The sequence below is a fragment of the Zootoca vivipara genome, chromosome 4 (assembly GCF_965207765.1).
Source record: "Zootoca vivipara chromosome 4, rZooViv2.hap1.1, whole genome shotgun sequence".
Classification (NCBI taxonomy): Eukaryota; Metazoa; Chordata; class Lepidosauria; order Squamata; family Lacertidae; genus Zootoca; species Zootoca vivipara.
This window is the reverse complement of record NC_142587.1, coordinates 41,515,001-41,532,811: the sequence shown is the minus strand read 5'-3', so window position 1 is coordinate 41,532,811 and position 17,811 is coordinate 41,515,001. Positions and strand designations below refer to the sequence as shown.

The following is a 17,811-nucleotide window of genomic DNA, read 5'->3' as shown; positions in this document are numbered from 1 at the left end:
TAATTCATTAAAGGCAGATGTTGGCAATATCTTTAACCATTTGCTGGCTTCAAAAGATGGAGGCCAGGAATTAAATTAAGATGTCAGATGTTAGTAAAGAAAATACGGTAGTAGTTCACCAATTGGTCTTTTAAATGATCTCCAGTTCATAAAATAAGATTTTAGAATTTTTTTACTAGATAATTATACTTCCTGATTTTGTAATTAGTGGAACTACATGTAATTACATAATAATTATGATGGTAATTACATAATTAAGATGTATAATTATATAGTAAAAAACATTATGGAAATAAAAACTATCAACTGTATAACCACAATACATCTACAAAAAAATTCTCTCCCATTGCTTTAAAACTCTATTTTCCCACGAAAAAAAAAATCAGTGATTAGTCTATATCAACTACCTGATGGCAAAATAAAGCAAAATCTTACAGATATTAAGATGCAGAATTATCCTCTTAAGACTTAATTATACCAATTTAGTAACAATCAAATGTATATATTTTGCTCAAAATCATTGTAAATTCACTAAAATCCAAATGAAGCAAATTAAACAAAGCCACAGTGAAATCAACATTGTAGATTTTAATATTTCTTAAATACTGATGTTGGAATATATCAGAAAATATATGACGTATGTCCGAGATCACCTCATCTGTCTCCTGAGAAATCTCTATGTGGGACAAGAAGCTACAGTTAGAACTGGATATGGAACAACTGATTGGTTCAAAATTGGGAAAGGAGTAGGACAAGGTTGTATATTGTCTCCCTGCTTATTTAACTTATATGCAGAATTAATCATGTGAAAGGCTGGACTAGATGAATCCCAAACCGGAATTAAGATTGCCGGAAGAAATACCAACACCCTCAGATATACAGATGACACAACCTTGATGGCAGAAAGTGAGGAGGAATTAAAGAACCTTTTAATGAGGGTGAAAGAGGAGAGCACAAAATATGGTCTGAAGCTCAACATAAAAAAACAAGATCATGGCCACTGGTCCCATCACCTCCTGGCAAATAGAAGGGGAAGAAATGGAGGCAGTGAGAGATTTTACTTTCTTGGGCTCCTTGATCACCGCAGATGGTGACAGCAGTCATGAAATTAAAAGACACCTGCTTCTTGGGAGAAAAGCAATGACAAACCTAGACAGCATCTTAAAAAGCAGAGACGTCACCTTGCCGACAAAGGTTTGTATAGTTAAAGCTATGGTTTTCCCAGTAGTGATGTATGGAAGTGAGAGCTGGACCATAAAGAAAGCTGATCGCCAAAGAATTGATGCTTTTGAATTATGGTGCTGGAGGAGACTCTTGAGAGTCCCATGGACTGCAAGAAGATCAAACCTATCCATTCTGAAGGAAATCAGCCCTGAGTGCTCACTGGAAGGACAAATCGTAAAGCTGAGGCTCCAATACTTTGGCCACCTCATGAAAAGAGAAGACTCCCTGGAAAAGACTTTGATGTTGGGAAAGATTGAGGGCACTAGGGGAAGGGGACGACAGAGGACAAGATGGTTGGGCAGTGTTCTCGAAGCTACCAACATGCGTTTGACCAAACTGCGGGAGGCAGTGGAAGACAGGAGTGCCTGGTGTGCTATGGTCCATGGGGTCACAAAGAGTCGGACATGACTAAACGACTAAACAACAACAATGTCCGAGAAACAGTTCTCCAAGGGGTTGTTTTATGTTTGATTCGTACTGTATTACAGAAACTTTATTCCATTCCAAAAGCATTGCATATGCTATGCTTTAGTCATGTCTAGCAAATGTATCGTGTTACTTAGGCACAATTTCAAATTGGGCCTGAATCTGCCTATTTTTCCAGGAATATTTAACTTGAGTATATAGCATTCTTTTAGTTATCAGCAAGCCAATGAATCTTGGTAAGGGATTCTGCAGCCAGTTATTCATCTCTAGATTGACTGGACATGAAAAATAACCATAATGAGCAGTTTTACTAGTTGATGTTTGAGAGGTTGCCTTCAAAGCTACTTCAATTATCAACTTGATGATATAAATACTACCTTGCTATCTATCTGCCAATTCAGCACACCCTTCCAAAGTACATGCAAATTCTCTTGCACCCAAATGTACTAGTAGTTTAAGAGTGGGAACTCCACTTATGGAAACACCCTGTTCTATTGAAGCATTTCATTCTTAAGTTTCTTTGGAGACACAGCTGCAGCATTCTGCATATACTTTTCTGAGTAATTGTCACCTGCTAACAGAGACACATTGAAGACCCACCCATTAGTAGCTCTGAGAAATAGTGCCACTATGAAAAGTCTGCTTGTAAAGCTTTCTAGCAATTCATCCATAAAAAAATCACTTTCAATTGATATTTGGTACACCACAGAGGGAACACAGAGGGGGAAAACGATGTTTAAATTACAGGATACAAGCAAATATTCAAAGTTAGATTTTGTGTTTTGCATGTAGGTCATCCAGCCTAACTTTCATTTTTCTAAATGCAATTTTACAGTTTATTCATCCAGAAAGTAAACTGGGCATGTTTAGTATTTTTTTATGAAGGTGGGAGTGTAAAATGCTGCTGTAACTGTGTAAAAGTATTTACTGAGTATGCATTTAGTTTGGTTTATAAATCTGGTGTATAAAAATAAATAGCATGAAGATATTAATAAGTACTGAAATGCACTCTCAAGGTACAGACAATACTTTTAATATCTGACATTGTTTCAATCAGAAAATATCTCAATCTAACCTAACCTTTCATTTTTACTTCAGGCACTATTCTGATACCTTTAGGAACTTCGCATTTCAATGTCAGAAAGCTCTGCAATTAAGGTGTTCTATATCTACTGCTGGGTTAGCAGACTTTAAATGAAAAGGAATGGAAAAATGCAAGACTCAATAGAAAGTCAAACATGTACAGAAATTATTACTTCTGATCTGTTCTTCAAGATATCATTCTTTCCTGGCTTCTGTTTAGGTTAAACTGCAGAGTTCCTGTCTATTGTTCGAAACAGAGCCTGATACTCTTTCTTTTAAGTAGATACGTTGTCACCCTTTCTTACCAGGCAGACCAGTGTGATGCCTTTTCAGAAAGTGCATAGAAGTAAGTTACTCCTTAAAGAGCTTTCCCACCTTTTTCTAAATGTCTGTCAGGATAGATGTAAGAACTACTTAAACAAACAGGCAAACAAAAATACTAGAGAATACCAAAATTTTGAATCATTGGGGTTAAAACAAACACGGGTTTTTGTCCATTTATGCTCTACCCCTTGTCACTCAGTCTAACCCAAAGCTTTCTCCAGCCTTCTCATTGCCTGCAAGCATCTGTCACCAGGCCCTATGTCAGATCCCATCAGTCCCTGCTCTCCCACAATTAGACTGACCCTCCACTGCCCTCGCAGTAGGAGTAATGCTCAACAGAAGATTACCACCAGCACCCCCAACCAGTTAAATGAGTTTAAAACACTCCTTCCTTAAACACTGTTTTTTTCAGCAGAGTGAGGGGTATATTAGGAAATGCGGGTACCTTCTTAAATGGGGAATTCCTAAATTCAAGCAGTCAACTAACTTGTGTAAATGATGAGAGCAGAATGATGCAGACTGGAGCAGCACAACAGAGCAGAATAGTCTTTTATGATGCAAACTTCCGCTTTAAACTCACAAGGTAATTACAGTGTTTCAACATACCTTTCTCTTGATCAGTAAGTTTTTCCATTGCATAGTCCATATCAAAAATGTACCGGTAAAAGCACAGCTGGGTGTACAGGGCCTTGTCAGAGTACTGTAATGGAAAAAGAACATAAATGAAAATGCACTATGGATAAAAGCTAATAACAGAAAAAGCATGATCAGTTGCAACTTTTATACACAAGCTATGCTGATTTGCTGTTATGCATTGGATTTAAACTTGTTTGGTGTTAGGCAAGTTTTTAACTTTTGTTAAGTTGCCTTGGGAACCAACTAATATGGAGACAAATAAAATTCCCCAACCCCTCTAAAAAATCTATGCAGCTAACTGTCGTCCTATATGTTGCTAATACGGGTAAGTTCTGATTTAATTAACATAAGATGCATGAATGTGCAAAACATATTACTACCAGCAATTCAATGCAATTGTTTTATCTTCTGAGAATTTGCTATTTGTCTTAGTTCTTTGCTCCAAATACAATCAATAAGTCTGTAATGGTAAATCTTTGTGAATAATCAGATTCAACACCATGTCTCCCTTCAACTGCCCCTTATACAGTGCTGCCCGTGCAAATATATTGAATCCAATAATTCAGGAAATTGCGGATAAACCATCAGAGTCCCATCTTGCACTTGTTTTGCAAGACAATGACTCAACAGGACTCTGCAGGTGGCAAGGTTCTTAACCTCAGTTCTCTCCCACAAGAGACGAACTGGAATGCTGTATGATTATTGAAACTTTTTAATATACTATTTTATTCTATTATTTCTTGGCAATTTTACACACATATATATTCGACTGCGTTCATCCCAAATGGCTGTGGTGTAACTTTTACAAAGATGCTGCCTCTGTTTGTCCTTGTTTTGTTTCTGAAATGCAGGTTGTTGTTTTTTACTTTTTCTGTTTGATGTACTTTGTTTGTGTGGGCTTTTAGCCGCAATAAAGAATCTATCTATCGATCACCGTGTCTCCAATGTTAGCTAGTGCCAAGTGCTTCATAAGAAGCCCACAAGATACTGGGTATATATTATGGAGTTATTTGTGCAAAACTTTATAATTTAGAGATACTACGGTATGTAGATGTAGCTGAAGGATCTGACCACAGTTAACCAACCATTCATAGCAGTGTGCCACAGGCCATTTACAGTTTCATATGTTGCTCTGCATTAATGTCACCTAAAGCGGCTCAAATGAAGCCAATCTACAAATGTGTACAATACAAGTAATCTCTTTTACAAATTGGGGGGGGGGGCATAAGACTACCAATACAAACTTGAATATAACATGATGTATGGAATTATTAAAAAGGCAGGCATTACACTGTTGAAATAACAGGATTATTTTGAAAGTTTCAAAACTATATTAGAAAATCACATGGGTGCTGTTCAACTAAGTTTGACTCAAGAAGACCTTTTGAAATCAATGGACCAAACTTAATTTTGTTCATTAATTCCAATGGGCCTACTCTGAGTAAAACTTACATTAAAAACCACCCCTATATCTGCCACACCCCAGGGATCCTTGGGAGAGTTTTATCCCTCTCTTTGCCATGATGTTCCAGGGATCACTGCAAATTGGATTAAGATGGAAAGTTTAGTTACTATCAGGACCAAATGTGCTTAAACATATTCTGTAAGTCAATCACTCGTACTGAACCTAGACATAAAAGGAGGTTCGTAATAACTACCTGCTGCAATCCAAATCCCCAAACACCTGGACTGTGGTGGGAGTGGACTGAGGGTAGGTGTCCCTGCGCTTGATTCAGCTGGCCTCCCAGTGACAGAGCGATGCAAGTGTCACTCTGTTGATGCATACCCCCTTTACCTGTCAGACATGGGTATGGGTAGCCCACCAGCAGTGTTCCTGCCAATGGAACCCAGTAAAAGGTTAGGCAGGGCTAGTAGACCAGGATCTGCTAGTCCTGAAGCTGGTGCAGGGACTGAGCCTGATTTGCCTGCTCTTTTCCACCACTGAGTGGCCAGGCTGTGGATGTGGTGGTAACTAGGCAGCTCTACAGAGCCATGGCATTGACAGTGACCATAGTGTTGTCCCACCAGTTACTTAGGATTACAGAAGTATCAGGATTATTGAGATACACAGCTCTTCCCACTTCCCATTCCAAGGCATATGACTCTCTGAAGTGTTACAGTAGAGTTTTCCAGTAGTTTGACTGAAGTGATCAATATATTGTGATAAAACTGCTGGAATCTATCCCCATATCAGCATGCATAGGCTTGCTTAACAAGAAATTAGGTTTATTATTTTGCATGCACAAGATGACATTGCTTTTCAGACAATAGTGTTTCATCTTCATCTATATACAAGAGGTTATAGGTATGTGGTTCATTGCTTATTTGGTTACAGATCCACAACAAGGTGGCTTTATTCCTGGGTTAGAAATTGCAGTTGGGCAGCAAATAGCAGAAATTTCAAATAGTGCAGCACGGCATTTAGTTTCAACTTATAGATGGAAGACACCTCACAACAGCCTAATTTATTATTAACTAGTGGGGGTGCAGGCATTATTAAATTGACACATCTAATAATGTTACCTAAAACCTAAAGCAAGACTAAAAAGGACCAAGATAATCAATCTTTGGAACTCTACCTACATCGTACAGTCAGTCACCTTCTCAAAAAACAATTCTGGCCTGTAATTATTTGCATCTGGGGGTAGTATCCAACATGATTTTGCTTTCAGTGGCCTTGTTACCTTTGTGGATAGGGAATATTTTTCTGTCCTTTGTAAGACTGAGTTGTAAACAACTATGGAACAGATAAGAGTCCACGAAGAGAATACGGAAACCTATTATGCTGTCATGAATACATGTTAATAAGCTTTAACAAAATTGAGCAGCAAGGAGTGCTTCTGCTCAGGATTCCAGCCAGCTGTGCCTTCTATCAGAATAGTTTGTTTTATTCCTCTCCCACCTGGCTTTCTGTACTCCTGTAAATCTTGGGGTTGTCCTAAGCCTGCATCTGGCTTGCTCATGCATTCAAAAATAAAAGCGAAAAGAAAAACATGCACAAAAGTAATATTTGCTACTTCTTATAAACTGATGTATGTCCCTGAAGACAGAATGCATATTGGGTGTATGTTGTCCAAACATGTGAAAAAAGAAGAAAATGAATTGAATGTTACCAGTATAGAGTTAACAAATAACACAAGAGGGAAGGACAAGCCAGTTTCCATTTCAAAATTAAGCTTAGGAAGAAGAGAGGGAGGACTTGGTCATCTGGCCACCAATCAGGGCCAAATGCAGTGTGATGCAGAGCTAAACATTTTGGGCATCTACTGGGGAGACAAAACAATTAGCCATGAAGTTCACTGGGCGACTTTGGGCCAGTTACTCTCCCTCTGTTTAAGCTACTTTATAAGGTGTTGTGAGGATAAAATTGAGAGGGGCAAATCATCTACACTGCCCTAGAGCTTCTTAGGCAAAAGGGAGGATTTATAATAATTGGTATATAATAACAATCACTACCAAATGCACATTCAAAAGATGACACCAACTCAAAAGCAGTTTGACAAAATAATGAGGGTCTGGGGAAATTGTGGAAGAGCGTTCCTTATAGATTCCAAAGTTTGTAAGTTTCTACCAGAAGAACTTAGGTCCTTTGGTCTTGCCTTCGTTCAAGCGTTGGATGTGCCGAACCACTGGAAACCCCTGGACTTCCAATGCTACATGTGTAGGATATATTCTTAGTCATTAATTCTTTGTTTTTTAAAAACACATCTTGCCATACCGAAGTTTGGTGGGGGTTTTTTATTGGTCGAAAATTGATGTAATATTCTAATAACATATTCTAATAAAATAATAATAATAATAATAATAATAATAATAATTTTTTATTTATACCCCGCCCATCTGGCCGGGTTCCCCCAGCCACATTCTAATAACAAAACCTTATTATATTCCATATGGCATAAATGTCCAATCAACACCTGCATATTATATTGTTAAAAATGCAACATTCAGAGTTAACATTTTGTGCTCTTAATACTACCATACTTTCACCCTTCCTTCACATGAACTTATTTTATATAACACAGAAGCTTATTTTATACCTTATTAGTTATTCTATGATATGCATCATCATTATACTATTATACACCACTTATTTTTAGTAAATCCTGATTACTGCTTCCTGAAGAAGGAAAAAAAAGGAGGACGACAGCGATTAAGTTATTTGTTTAGTTTTTTGGATTCAGCAGTAATTGCTGGTACACATCTCCCTGACTGCACACATGCAGCAGGTTGAATAGAACACTGAAATTACCTCCTTCATAATAGTTTGTTTTGATAATGTATTGTGTGTCGAGATGATGAGAAACAGTTGCTGTCAATTTGATTAGCCATTATATTTTTATGTTAATTGCCATTATTGGGTCCATTCTGTTTAGTGTCACCATAGAAGCCATACAATGTTAGCATAAATAACAAATTGGAGTAAATTAGGAAGATATATTTTTGCCAATTCATTTTAATTGCCCCTCAGTCCTTCCGTTGGTTAACGCAGCTGTTGACCCATAATAAGCGCTAGGTCAATATAGCTGCTTGTCAATTCAGAAATGCAAAGTGCTGTGTTGCTCGTAATGGATATACAGCCACCTTTGCCAGCCAACTGAAGCAAACGACTGACAACCCAAATGAAGGAATAAAGCATCAGCTATGGAGTTTAGTGACCTGATATTAGCAGAGAGGCTAATTGAAAGTCACTACCTAAATGGATAAGAATTTTTTTTTATAAAAAAAGTTATGCACACACATATATTTTTAATTATACCAACACCTCCTGCCCTTTTGTTACCTGGCATATTTTGCAATTAGTAACTAGTGGAAAACAAAAAGCTTTAGAGATTTTCAATGTCAAATACAATTAAGTTAGATTAAGACACATATGTGAAACCAAGGAAGAGGTGCCTTACATGGGAGGAAAGCAGCATTTTAATTTTTTTTGCATTAGTAAATTCTAATTTACCTTTGGTGGTGATATTTTTAAAATGCAATGCATCTGAAAACTGTAGATTTCAATGGGGTCTTTTACCCGATGTCTGTATTCACAAATGTTTTCATTTTGCATTCCCATAAAAGGAAGAAGCCCTTTTTTTTGGCCCTCTAGTGACTTTTCGGCTTAATTTCTTGGGTATTACACTTAGTCAGGCATTTCTTCAACAAGCTCCCTTCACCAATACCACTGAATAATTCTAAAAAATTCACTGAGGTAATTTTAAGAGACATTTCTTACATCTTAATTATTTTATTAACAGAAAATGAATAAATGAATAGAGAAATACAAGTTAAATAAGCTCAAGATATATAAAGGTCATATCTTGGACAAGCATGCATAAATAAAAGGTCTAAATTAATCCACTTTAAAAAAACAACAACTTGTCGCTCCCCTTGTGAAAGCCAATTTCAAAGCTTCTCTCTTGAATTGCAAATATAAGTTCTTTTTTAGGTGACCACTTAATGGGAATACCAGATGTAAGAATCACTTGCACTCTCCATACTAATTAATAAATGTTATGTTTAAACTTCTAACAAATGACTCTCTCCTATAGCCTTGAAAGAAACTCTGGGGCAAATGTTTCAGATCTTGGGTAAGGCAACTCTAACTTTACTTTATTCACAGGTATGCAGAAGTGTGAGTGGTTCTTGGTTCCGCTATACCCAACAATAAGACATTTCTAAATTATCTTCAAATATGTTGCCTCGTGAAATCTGACTGTTTATGCTAGTTGTTCTAAAGATTACGGTATTTCAAAATTAGTACTGCAATTTACTTTCACATTGGAATATGCATGCAGCCACTGAGTAATAAATATAGCTAACTCCATAACATGGACATACATACTCAAAGTAGCTCAGCAGCTTATGGGCTTATCACAGTACAGTTGCACATATTACTTAAATAACATCGGCGCAGAATTGAAAATGATAATAAAATGAGAAGCAGCTCTGATTTTATATCTATCTACCATTTTTGTATTCCTTTCTATTTTATGCTATGAACCATAAAGCGGGGTGGGGGTGGGGTGGAGTTTGCCAACTCCATTACATTGCTTTGTAAAGAAGATAATTTCTACAGGCTAGAGAGATAACTTATTTGTATTACTTCAATTAGTTCTAATACAAAACAGTGGCACCACTTCATTAATCAACTGCTAGAGAGACTTACTTTTATAAGAAGTCTTTTTGATAATTTGATTAGAAAGAATGGAGGCTCACATTATCATCTGATTCTGCACATCCATCAAGCAGACAATTTAGGACAAGTTCTTTAAAAATAATTTAAGTTCTTGTCAGAGAATTGTGTCTCTTAAAGAGACATTTTTCTACAGTACGTAGAGCCAAGTTCCAAGAAAGACTTCAGTGTTTTGAGAGATGTTACTCTACCCTTCCCCATTCCTCCCCCTGAAAGATGCAGTCATTAAAACCTAATTATTATCTTCATTTTAAACAAAACCTAAAGTGAATACCAATTAATAACAACATACTAATGAGCATCTGCTGTGATGAAATTGAATATGAATGTGCTGCAAATTTCGGGTTGCCCCCCCCCTTTTTGCATGGAAGTATCACTGGTCTCATTCGGCAGCTAGAAGATGATAAAAGATATACTTCATTTTTCATCATGCCATTTTGCACATGGCGATTTGCAATGTTAGAAAAAAGGCAAAGCTCAGTACTTCAGATCCTTGTATATATGAGTTTTGCTCATGGGGCTCTCAGGAGGAAGAAAACATTTATCAACTTTTCAGATAAAATTCTTATTATGTTTATTTTAGTCAAGTTCACCCATCTACCAAGATCAAAATATACAGAACATATATATATATGCAATTATCAAGGCACACAATAGTACACTTAAACAATAAACGTCTTAAATATGTGTCTGTATGAGCTGTTGGGGAAACTGCTTATCTTCTAAAAAATAAAAGGGTGATCTTCCCCTCTCTTCTCAGGCAGTCCACAAATTTGCTGTGGAGTACCCCTCACCAACCATCTTGAGCATTTTTTGGGCAGTTTGCAAGAGGCTGCATGGAGAATCAGAAGTATTGCTGGACTGGACACTTGGGAGTTCACTCAGTACAGAAAATTGAGATGATTTTGAATAGATTACTAATAAATTTAGTAATAATAGGAGATGGTTAAATAACTTTGCTAAGTTACTTTAAATAAAAAATAACTGAAAATCAATGTTTTAAGTTTCATTAACTAGTTCTGTTATTGTGTAGTGAAATATCTTGACATTTAAAAACTTGAAATATTACTAGTTGGTTGAACGATTGATGCCAATAAGGTCACCTATGCCATGCCTACTTAACTGCACTTCAGAGGCATCCCCAACACCATTTAAGGCTGTTCATCAGTGATGTCAAGCATTGAGACCTAATGTGATTGGTCAACCAAGCTCTTCATAGCATCAAGGTGCTATTACAACTTTCAGGCAGGTCTTGTATGAGAGTAGATTAATCAGGCTAGTTCAGAATCTATAAGAACAAGGGTTCAAAGACAGTTAATATGAAACTACTGAGTTCTTCAGTGCTGGAGGAGACCCTTGAGAGTCCCATGGACTTCAAGAAGATCAAACCTATCCATTCTTAAGGAAATCAGCCCTGAGTGCTCACTGGAAGGACAAATCGTGAAGCTGAGGCTCCAGTACTTTGGCCACCTCATGAGAAGAGAAGACTCCCTGGAAAAGACCCTGATGTTGGGAAACATTGAGGGCACTAGGAGAAAGGGAGGACAGAGGACGAGATGGTTGGAGAGTGTTCTCGGAGCTATGAACATGAGTCTGACCAAACTGCGGGAGGCAGTGGAAGACAGGAGTGCCTGGCGTGCTCTGGTCCATGGGGTCACAAAGAGTCGGTCACGACTAAATGACTAAACGACAACTGAGTTCTGGGAGCACTTGATTCAATTGTGGGATATAGCTCGATGTGGTGCAAGAATAAAAAAGACTGGGGAGGAGCTGTGAACTCATCTTGAAGAGGCTGCACATTTGTATGGCCCCAGTAAGCTAGTTTGGCTTACCATGACGCAAGAACCAGGCCACTGCTACAGTTTAACGTGTGGATGGACAGCAACCTACCTCTTCCTCCAACATCAGCAACAGTTGGTTTCATTTTACTTGAATCTGTATTTTCTTCCCCCAAGACCATAATGCAACTGAAAACTGCCGCTAACTTCAGTAGATGGTTGGAGAGATGATTTGTGCAAGCTATTGAGCGTAGACTGCATGAATTGGATAAACTGAAAAAGTATATCCAACCCACTTTACACGTTTTAGGCTTCACAGTATTGAGTGCCTAACCTGTATGTTGAAAAGCACATATTAAATATGAGGCAGATTTCGACTGGGTGATTGTTCACAAAAATATTTTTAAAATCTCTCAGTGGGATACATTTTCAAGCTATGATATTGCAAGTTTTAATCTGTTTATTGAACGTAAGGAAACTCAAACTATTTCATCACCAAGTTTCACTATCAACGTGTTAGAATCCCTGAAATAAACATTTATGTTAATGAACTATTATAGAAAATGTATACAGAGCGGCTGTGCATTCATTGTACTCAAACAGCTGCAGCACATTACTCAGTGATGCTTCCTCCAAGCTCTCCCTTCATTCAATCCATACTTCTCCGAAGTTCCATTCAAATTAGTCATCTTCAGAAAGCTATTGTTTCTTCTTCTTTTTTTACTTTCTTTTCTGGTATTTGCAATACTAGCATTCGGAAAAGTTCAACTGAACTAGTTAATACATTAATGAAGAAGAGTTTGGATTTGATATCCCGCTTTATCACTACCCAAAGGAGTCTCAAAGTGGCTAACATTCTCCTTTCCCTTCCTCCCCCACAACAAACACTCTGTGAGGTGAGTGGGGCTGAGAGACTTCAAAGAAGTATGACTAGCCCAAGGTCACCCAGCAGCTGCATGTGGAGGAGCAGAGACACAAACCCGGTTCCCCAGATTACGAGTCTACCGCTCTTAACACTGGGCATTAATGGGCATAATGTGGCTGAGCAATCATAGTGAGCAGACTTTTAGTAAAGAAGCAAAAACCTATGTGAAACATAGGTTGTGATGTATTTGTTCTAAGACTTTAGTAGACATTGCCTATACAATAAACAAATTCTACAAGTCTGAGACCTTTCAGAGGAATTCAGCCTTCTATCTATACTGGTTGCTTTCTCCTTTTATCAGTTCTTTGAATGACTGTATATACATGATTGACTGAAGAGGGGGGGAAAGTTGATTTTTGGCCAGTCGGGAGTCTACTGTGATGTACCACTACCCTTTGGAAAATAAAACTCTGAAAATTTCTGTAAAATATTATTTATTCCAGGGGTACAGCAGGGTATTTGGGGTCCCCCCAACTATATTTTTGGTCAAAGTACAAAAGCCAGTAGGCATTATCTTAGAACATATCGAACAGAAAATATCAAAGTAAAATTGTTCTGCCTCAAGGTATAGAGATCCAACTATATGCAATATTCATATCTACCTGGTATTACTATTAGTAGATTGAAAAGGGGAGAAGAAAAGGAAAAGAGACTAAAGGTTGCCCATAAAACTCTGGTCCACAAAGCATTATTATAAGATAGGGAACAAAATATTAGAGAAAGGGAGATTGTGACATTGTGAGTGTAAATTCGCATCTCAGAGAAAGGAAAGAGAGCAGTTTCACTACCTTCTGGTGGAAGTCAGGGCAATATCTGAACTCTGCCAATAAGATTCTGAAGTCAACCCACTTAACAAAATAAACATTTTTTTAAACTCAACATGGCAACAATTCAAGCTTTAGCAAACAAAGAGCCTGGAGAAGCAGAGGGTCATCCCTGATAGCTCTGAGTGAGCAGCATGCAACATGAGTAGCAGAGTTTGCAGAGTTCACCTCTCATCTCCCACAGAACTAACTACAATAGATCAGGATACGGACAGAATACTGGGCCCAACAGGGAGAAGTCTAGTCTTGCCAGAATCTTCCAGTAACTTTAGGATAACAGGCAATTCAGAACCCAACGTCTATGTGGTCATCACAGCACTACCAGAATGATCTTCAAGTCATATTCCTTATTATATGCATAAGCCTCCGAATGAATGAGAGTGAAGAGAATGCATAGAGGAGTCCTATTAGTCATACATTATCACACCACATAGTTCCTAAAAATAAACCTTGACATGAGGTCTAAAGTTGGCTTTCTTACACTTTGAATGAAGCGCCAAGGATACAGACTTCACCACGTCTGCCTGTCAGGCATTGGTTGGAGGACACCACAGAGGTATATTCATCAGGTGCTGTTTATCCCACCCAATGTCTTGATGGCTTCTCTGTATAGATCCACTGATCTCATTCTCCTTTGCCTGTTTATATGAACTTTGGCTGAGATATCTGCATGCATCAATATGTACAATACATATTATACATACTGATTAACGTGCATCTGAAAGACTTGCAATCGCATACAGTGACGAACCCAGAAGTACCAAAAACATCACCAAAAAGTCATTAAAAGGGTGTAACTGGGCAGGACATGCATATACACACTGCTGACATGGGTGGGGGGCCGTGCCCAGGAACAGAACCCCCGTACAAAATCTTTATCAACTGTACTTCAGTCTTGAGCTAAATGGCCTGGACTAGTAGATGTATGGTGCTCTTAGAAATTCACATGATCAATGCTTTCCCTTGTGCTATGCCATTGTGAAAGTGGCCTTCCATCACAAAAAGACTTGACTCTACTGTGAGAAAGATATTGTGATTCCTGGAGCAACACACCTCCAGGAATCACAATATCTCTTTTGAAACAGAAACAAATCTGCTAACTTTCTAAGGAACTCATACTGGAAAACACCTCTCATGCTGAAAGGTCACCCGAGGCAGGCATATAATGACCCATGGCTTAAAGTGAAAGACCAGTATGCTCAAACAAGTGGATGTCCTCAAGAACACTTTGGCTTGCTAGTGGTCAATCTCTTCCCATCCCATCTAGAGTTTCCTAAAGGATGCAGATGCCCTCCTCCCAAAAGTAATGGAAACTGCAGGCAAAGGCTGAACCGCCCTGTGATCCTTTGATGAAGGGTGGTATAGAAATTTTAGTAATGATAATGATGATGATGATGATGATAGTGGTTGTTGCACCAAGAGGCTGGTCTACACCCCCTGAAAGTCCATAAACTATTTCCTCCTCCTTTGCTGTGAAGCCTTTTGCCCTCCTGGGATGTACTGAGGCTTTAGTACAGCCAGCCCATCCCTTGTCGCATTTCTTTGGTGCTGGGGATAATTAGGAGGATTACTGTTGTAGCCTTCTCAGGCAATAACAGCAGCATTGCAGGCCCCAAGATTCCTGCATACTGTAATTTTATTGAGGGCCCAGAAGTCCTGATCACAGGAATGTGAGATGAGTGCAGTTTGATTGAACCCAAGCTTAAAACAAGATAATTTGAAATGAAGGCCAAATTAGCTTGCTTTAGGTGAGTTTCTTTCAAAGCAAGTCTGGGAAAGTTTGCTCATCACAACTCAGAATCAAACTACCAACTGCGTGGAATAACCCATTGACATTACTAATTTATAAACAAGAAAGTCACAGTTATTACGCTTAGATTAGTCTTTGATAGTGCAATGTGTATGAATTATCATTACTAAATGCACAAAGAAGTGGCAGTTCATTAGATCCCTAAAAGGCATTTGATAGAGTTGAATGATTTTTGTTTTAAATGTCAAATTTAAGTAAGGAATCTTAAAGACATTTTATTTTTTACAATTTACTTTGAACCAAATATATAAGATATCCAAAGTGATCATTAATAAACATCACCAAGCTCGGCCCAGAAATCTAAAGATGGAAATGCAAAGAGAGCACCATCTATAAATAGAAATATTTTGCAATTACTCTTACCCTTCACCTACTATTATACCATTAGGTACATTTTGGACTGAATCCAGAATCACCCCCAGGTGTTCCAGATGCTATAATGACACTTGCGAACTCTTTTCTACCTTTTCAAATGAAAAAACTTGACATTACATCTACAGATAAACTGCTGTAGCAGATCTTGTGGAAAAAAAAACATAACCACCTGAACCCTGAGTTGATCCATGATGCCTTGAGGCAGCATATAATAATAATAATGAGCCAAGTGATGGGATGGCTTGACCCTAGCTGGGCTGTCCCATTCTGCCTTAGTGACAGTCCAGGAAAGCACACTGTTAAGGGCTCTAAAAACTACCATAGCTCCCTTGGGTGCAGGAGTGTCAAGCTCACCTTCCAGGTTGTCCTCAATGAATTGTGACATGATCATGATCAAGGACTGGAAAGGGTTCAGGTAGGAATAATATTTACAAGTTGGTAGTATTAGTTCATCTTTTCCAGAATGGGTACTTCCGGGTTTTGCCGTTTGCGCCTGCACAGAAGCGCCAAATCGCGCTTTGTGCCTGCACAGACACAGTGCTTCAAGTTGCGGGCATTTCATGTTACGGACAGGCCTCCGGAACAGATCCCGTCCGTAACACGAGGTACCAGTGTAATGGGATTGGATTGGGGACTTATCCCTGCACCCTTCAGCCATAGCTCCTTGCATCTCCTTGTAGCTTTAGTTATACAAAATGGTAAAAAAACAACCAACCAACCAACCAACCACTAGTAGAATTATGCAAAAAAAGAGAAAGCTTGTAGAACTGACCCAGTTTTCCTTGGCAAACATATTGGATTTCCTGGGAACAGATTTTAAGCATGGCATATATGCAGCCTTGCCCTCATGCTGCTTGTTTGGACTGTATACATGAGCAGTCAACTCAAAAACAACCCTATATAGCTCCTCAAAAATATACTTCAGTCTAACCAACAGAATTTATTTACCTCAGAAAGTTTTAACTAAAATTAATTTGGTTTAGTTAAATATAAGCTTCAGGCTTGCCTCACATCTTTCATTTTCCCCCGTTGCTATTCCCTCTCTTTCCACTTTCTTTATGATAAAAAGGCCTTTATCAAATGAATATGGCAAGGAAAGGGAAAGTTTGCACTTGATCCATAAAGATTTGTGCTCTAGCGGTGCTGGGGGAAAAAGATGGTACCTTGCATATTATCATTAATTAAATTTCTGTCTCACTTCTCCCAGATGGGCAGCAAACAGCAAAACAATATTTTAAAAATAAAATAAAAGCAGTTAAGAACAGTACTGTAACAGATTCTCACCGCTAATAATTTCAAGATTGCTAGGAGCAGTATATTTCAGCAATCAAATGCCTGGATGAACAGAAACGGATTAAATTACTCCAGAAGATTAATTAAAGGGGAAACAGACATACCTCACCAGGGAGGGTATTCCATAAATGAGGAAATGCCATTAATTGCTGTAAAGATTCAATCTCTTGTCTAGTTCGTATGCCATGGTAAAACCTACTCAATAGTTTACTCTAAATGCACCAATGTGGGCTGTTTTGCAACTACCTAATAGCACATGGAAGAAACAAACCACAATCATTGGCTTAATGTTATGTGCAAACCTGCAATTGTGGTCTGTTTTGCTCAGATTAATGAAGGCTGGTGAGCCAAGAACAAACCTGAACTATAGATCAGGACTTGCTGTGAAGAAAACAAAGCATGGTTCCAAGGTTGGACTTGCACTAGTGGGCAGGAGCTAAACAGCTCATAATGGCGTGTTAACAGCAAATCTGGGCCATGGTGTCACTAGAGCCACTTTCTTTCCAAGGCTTTCTTTAAAGCTTAATCCTGTGTATTCAGTGTCAAGACTCTCCCAGTTCCAAATGAAAGGAGAGGTTATTGGAAAGCCTGGCATGTCTTGTGCCTTTTCAAGGGGTGAATTCTCATTAGCCACTAAATCTGCTAAGCTGCCAATGGTGGCTTGAGATCTTCCATGCTAAAGCTATAGCTCAATTCAGGTTTTTAGTAGTAAAAGTATAGCCCTATAGATGGCTCCATTCTCTTTTTGTTTATAGTCTACACCAAGACCTAAGTTTTCTTTCTTTCTTGCCTTGACAACAAAATGGTGTCAGGAGCAAAAAGTGCTTATTTTTTCTTACAACTGCATTTTCTTTCAGCAAGATACTTTCCCTTAGCAGAGAAAATAGTTTATGCTGTTCCCCTGAATTGTCTCCTTCTTCAAGATGCTGCTG

At 38.3% G+C, this 17,811-nt stretch overlaps 1 protein-coding gene across 2 annotated transcripts in view; it reads right to left on the bottom strand.

Moving 5' to 3' along the window:
- The window catches only part of POLA1 (DNA polymerase alpha 1, catalytic subunit), a 186,394-nt gene that overhangs the window by 45,361 nt on the left and 123,222 nt on the right, over positions 1-17,811 (bottom strand). For both annotated transcript variants that reach the window (XM_088668719.1, XM_035116609.3), the window contains exon 36: positions 3,664-3,757. In XM_088668719.1, the coding sequence (XP_088524845.1) occupies positions 3,664-3,757 (94 nt within the window). The remainder of the gene's footprint in view (positions 1-3,663; positions 3,758-17,811) is intronic.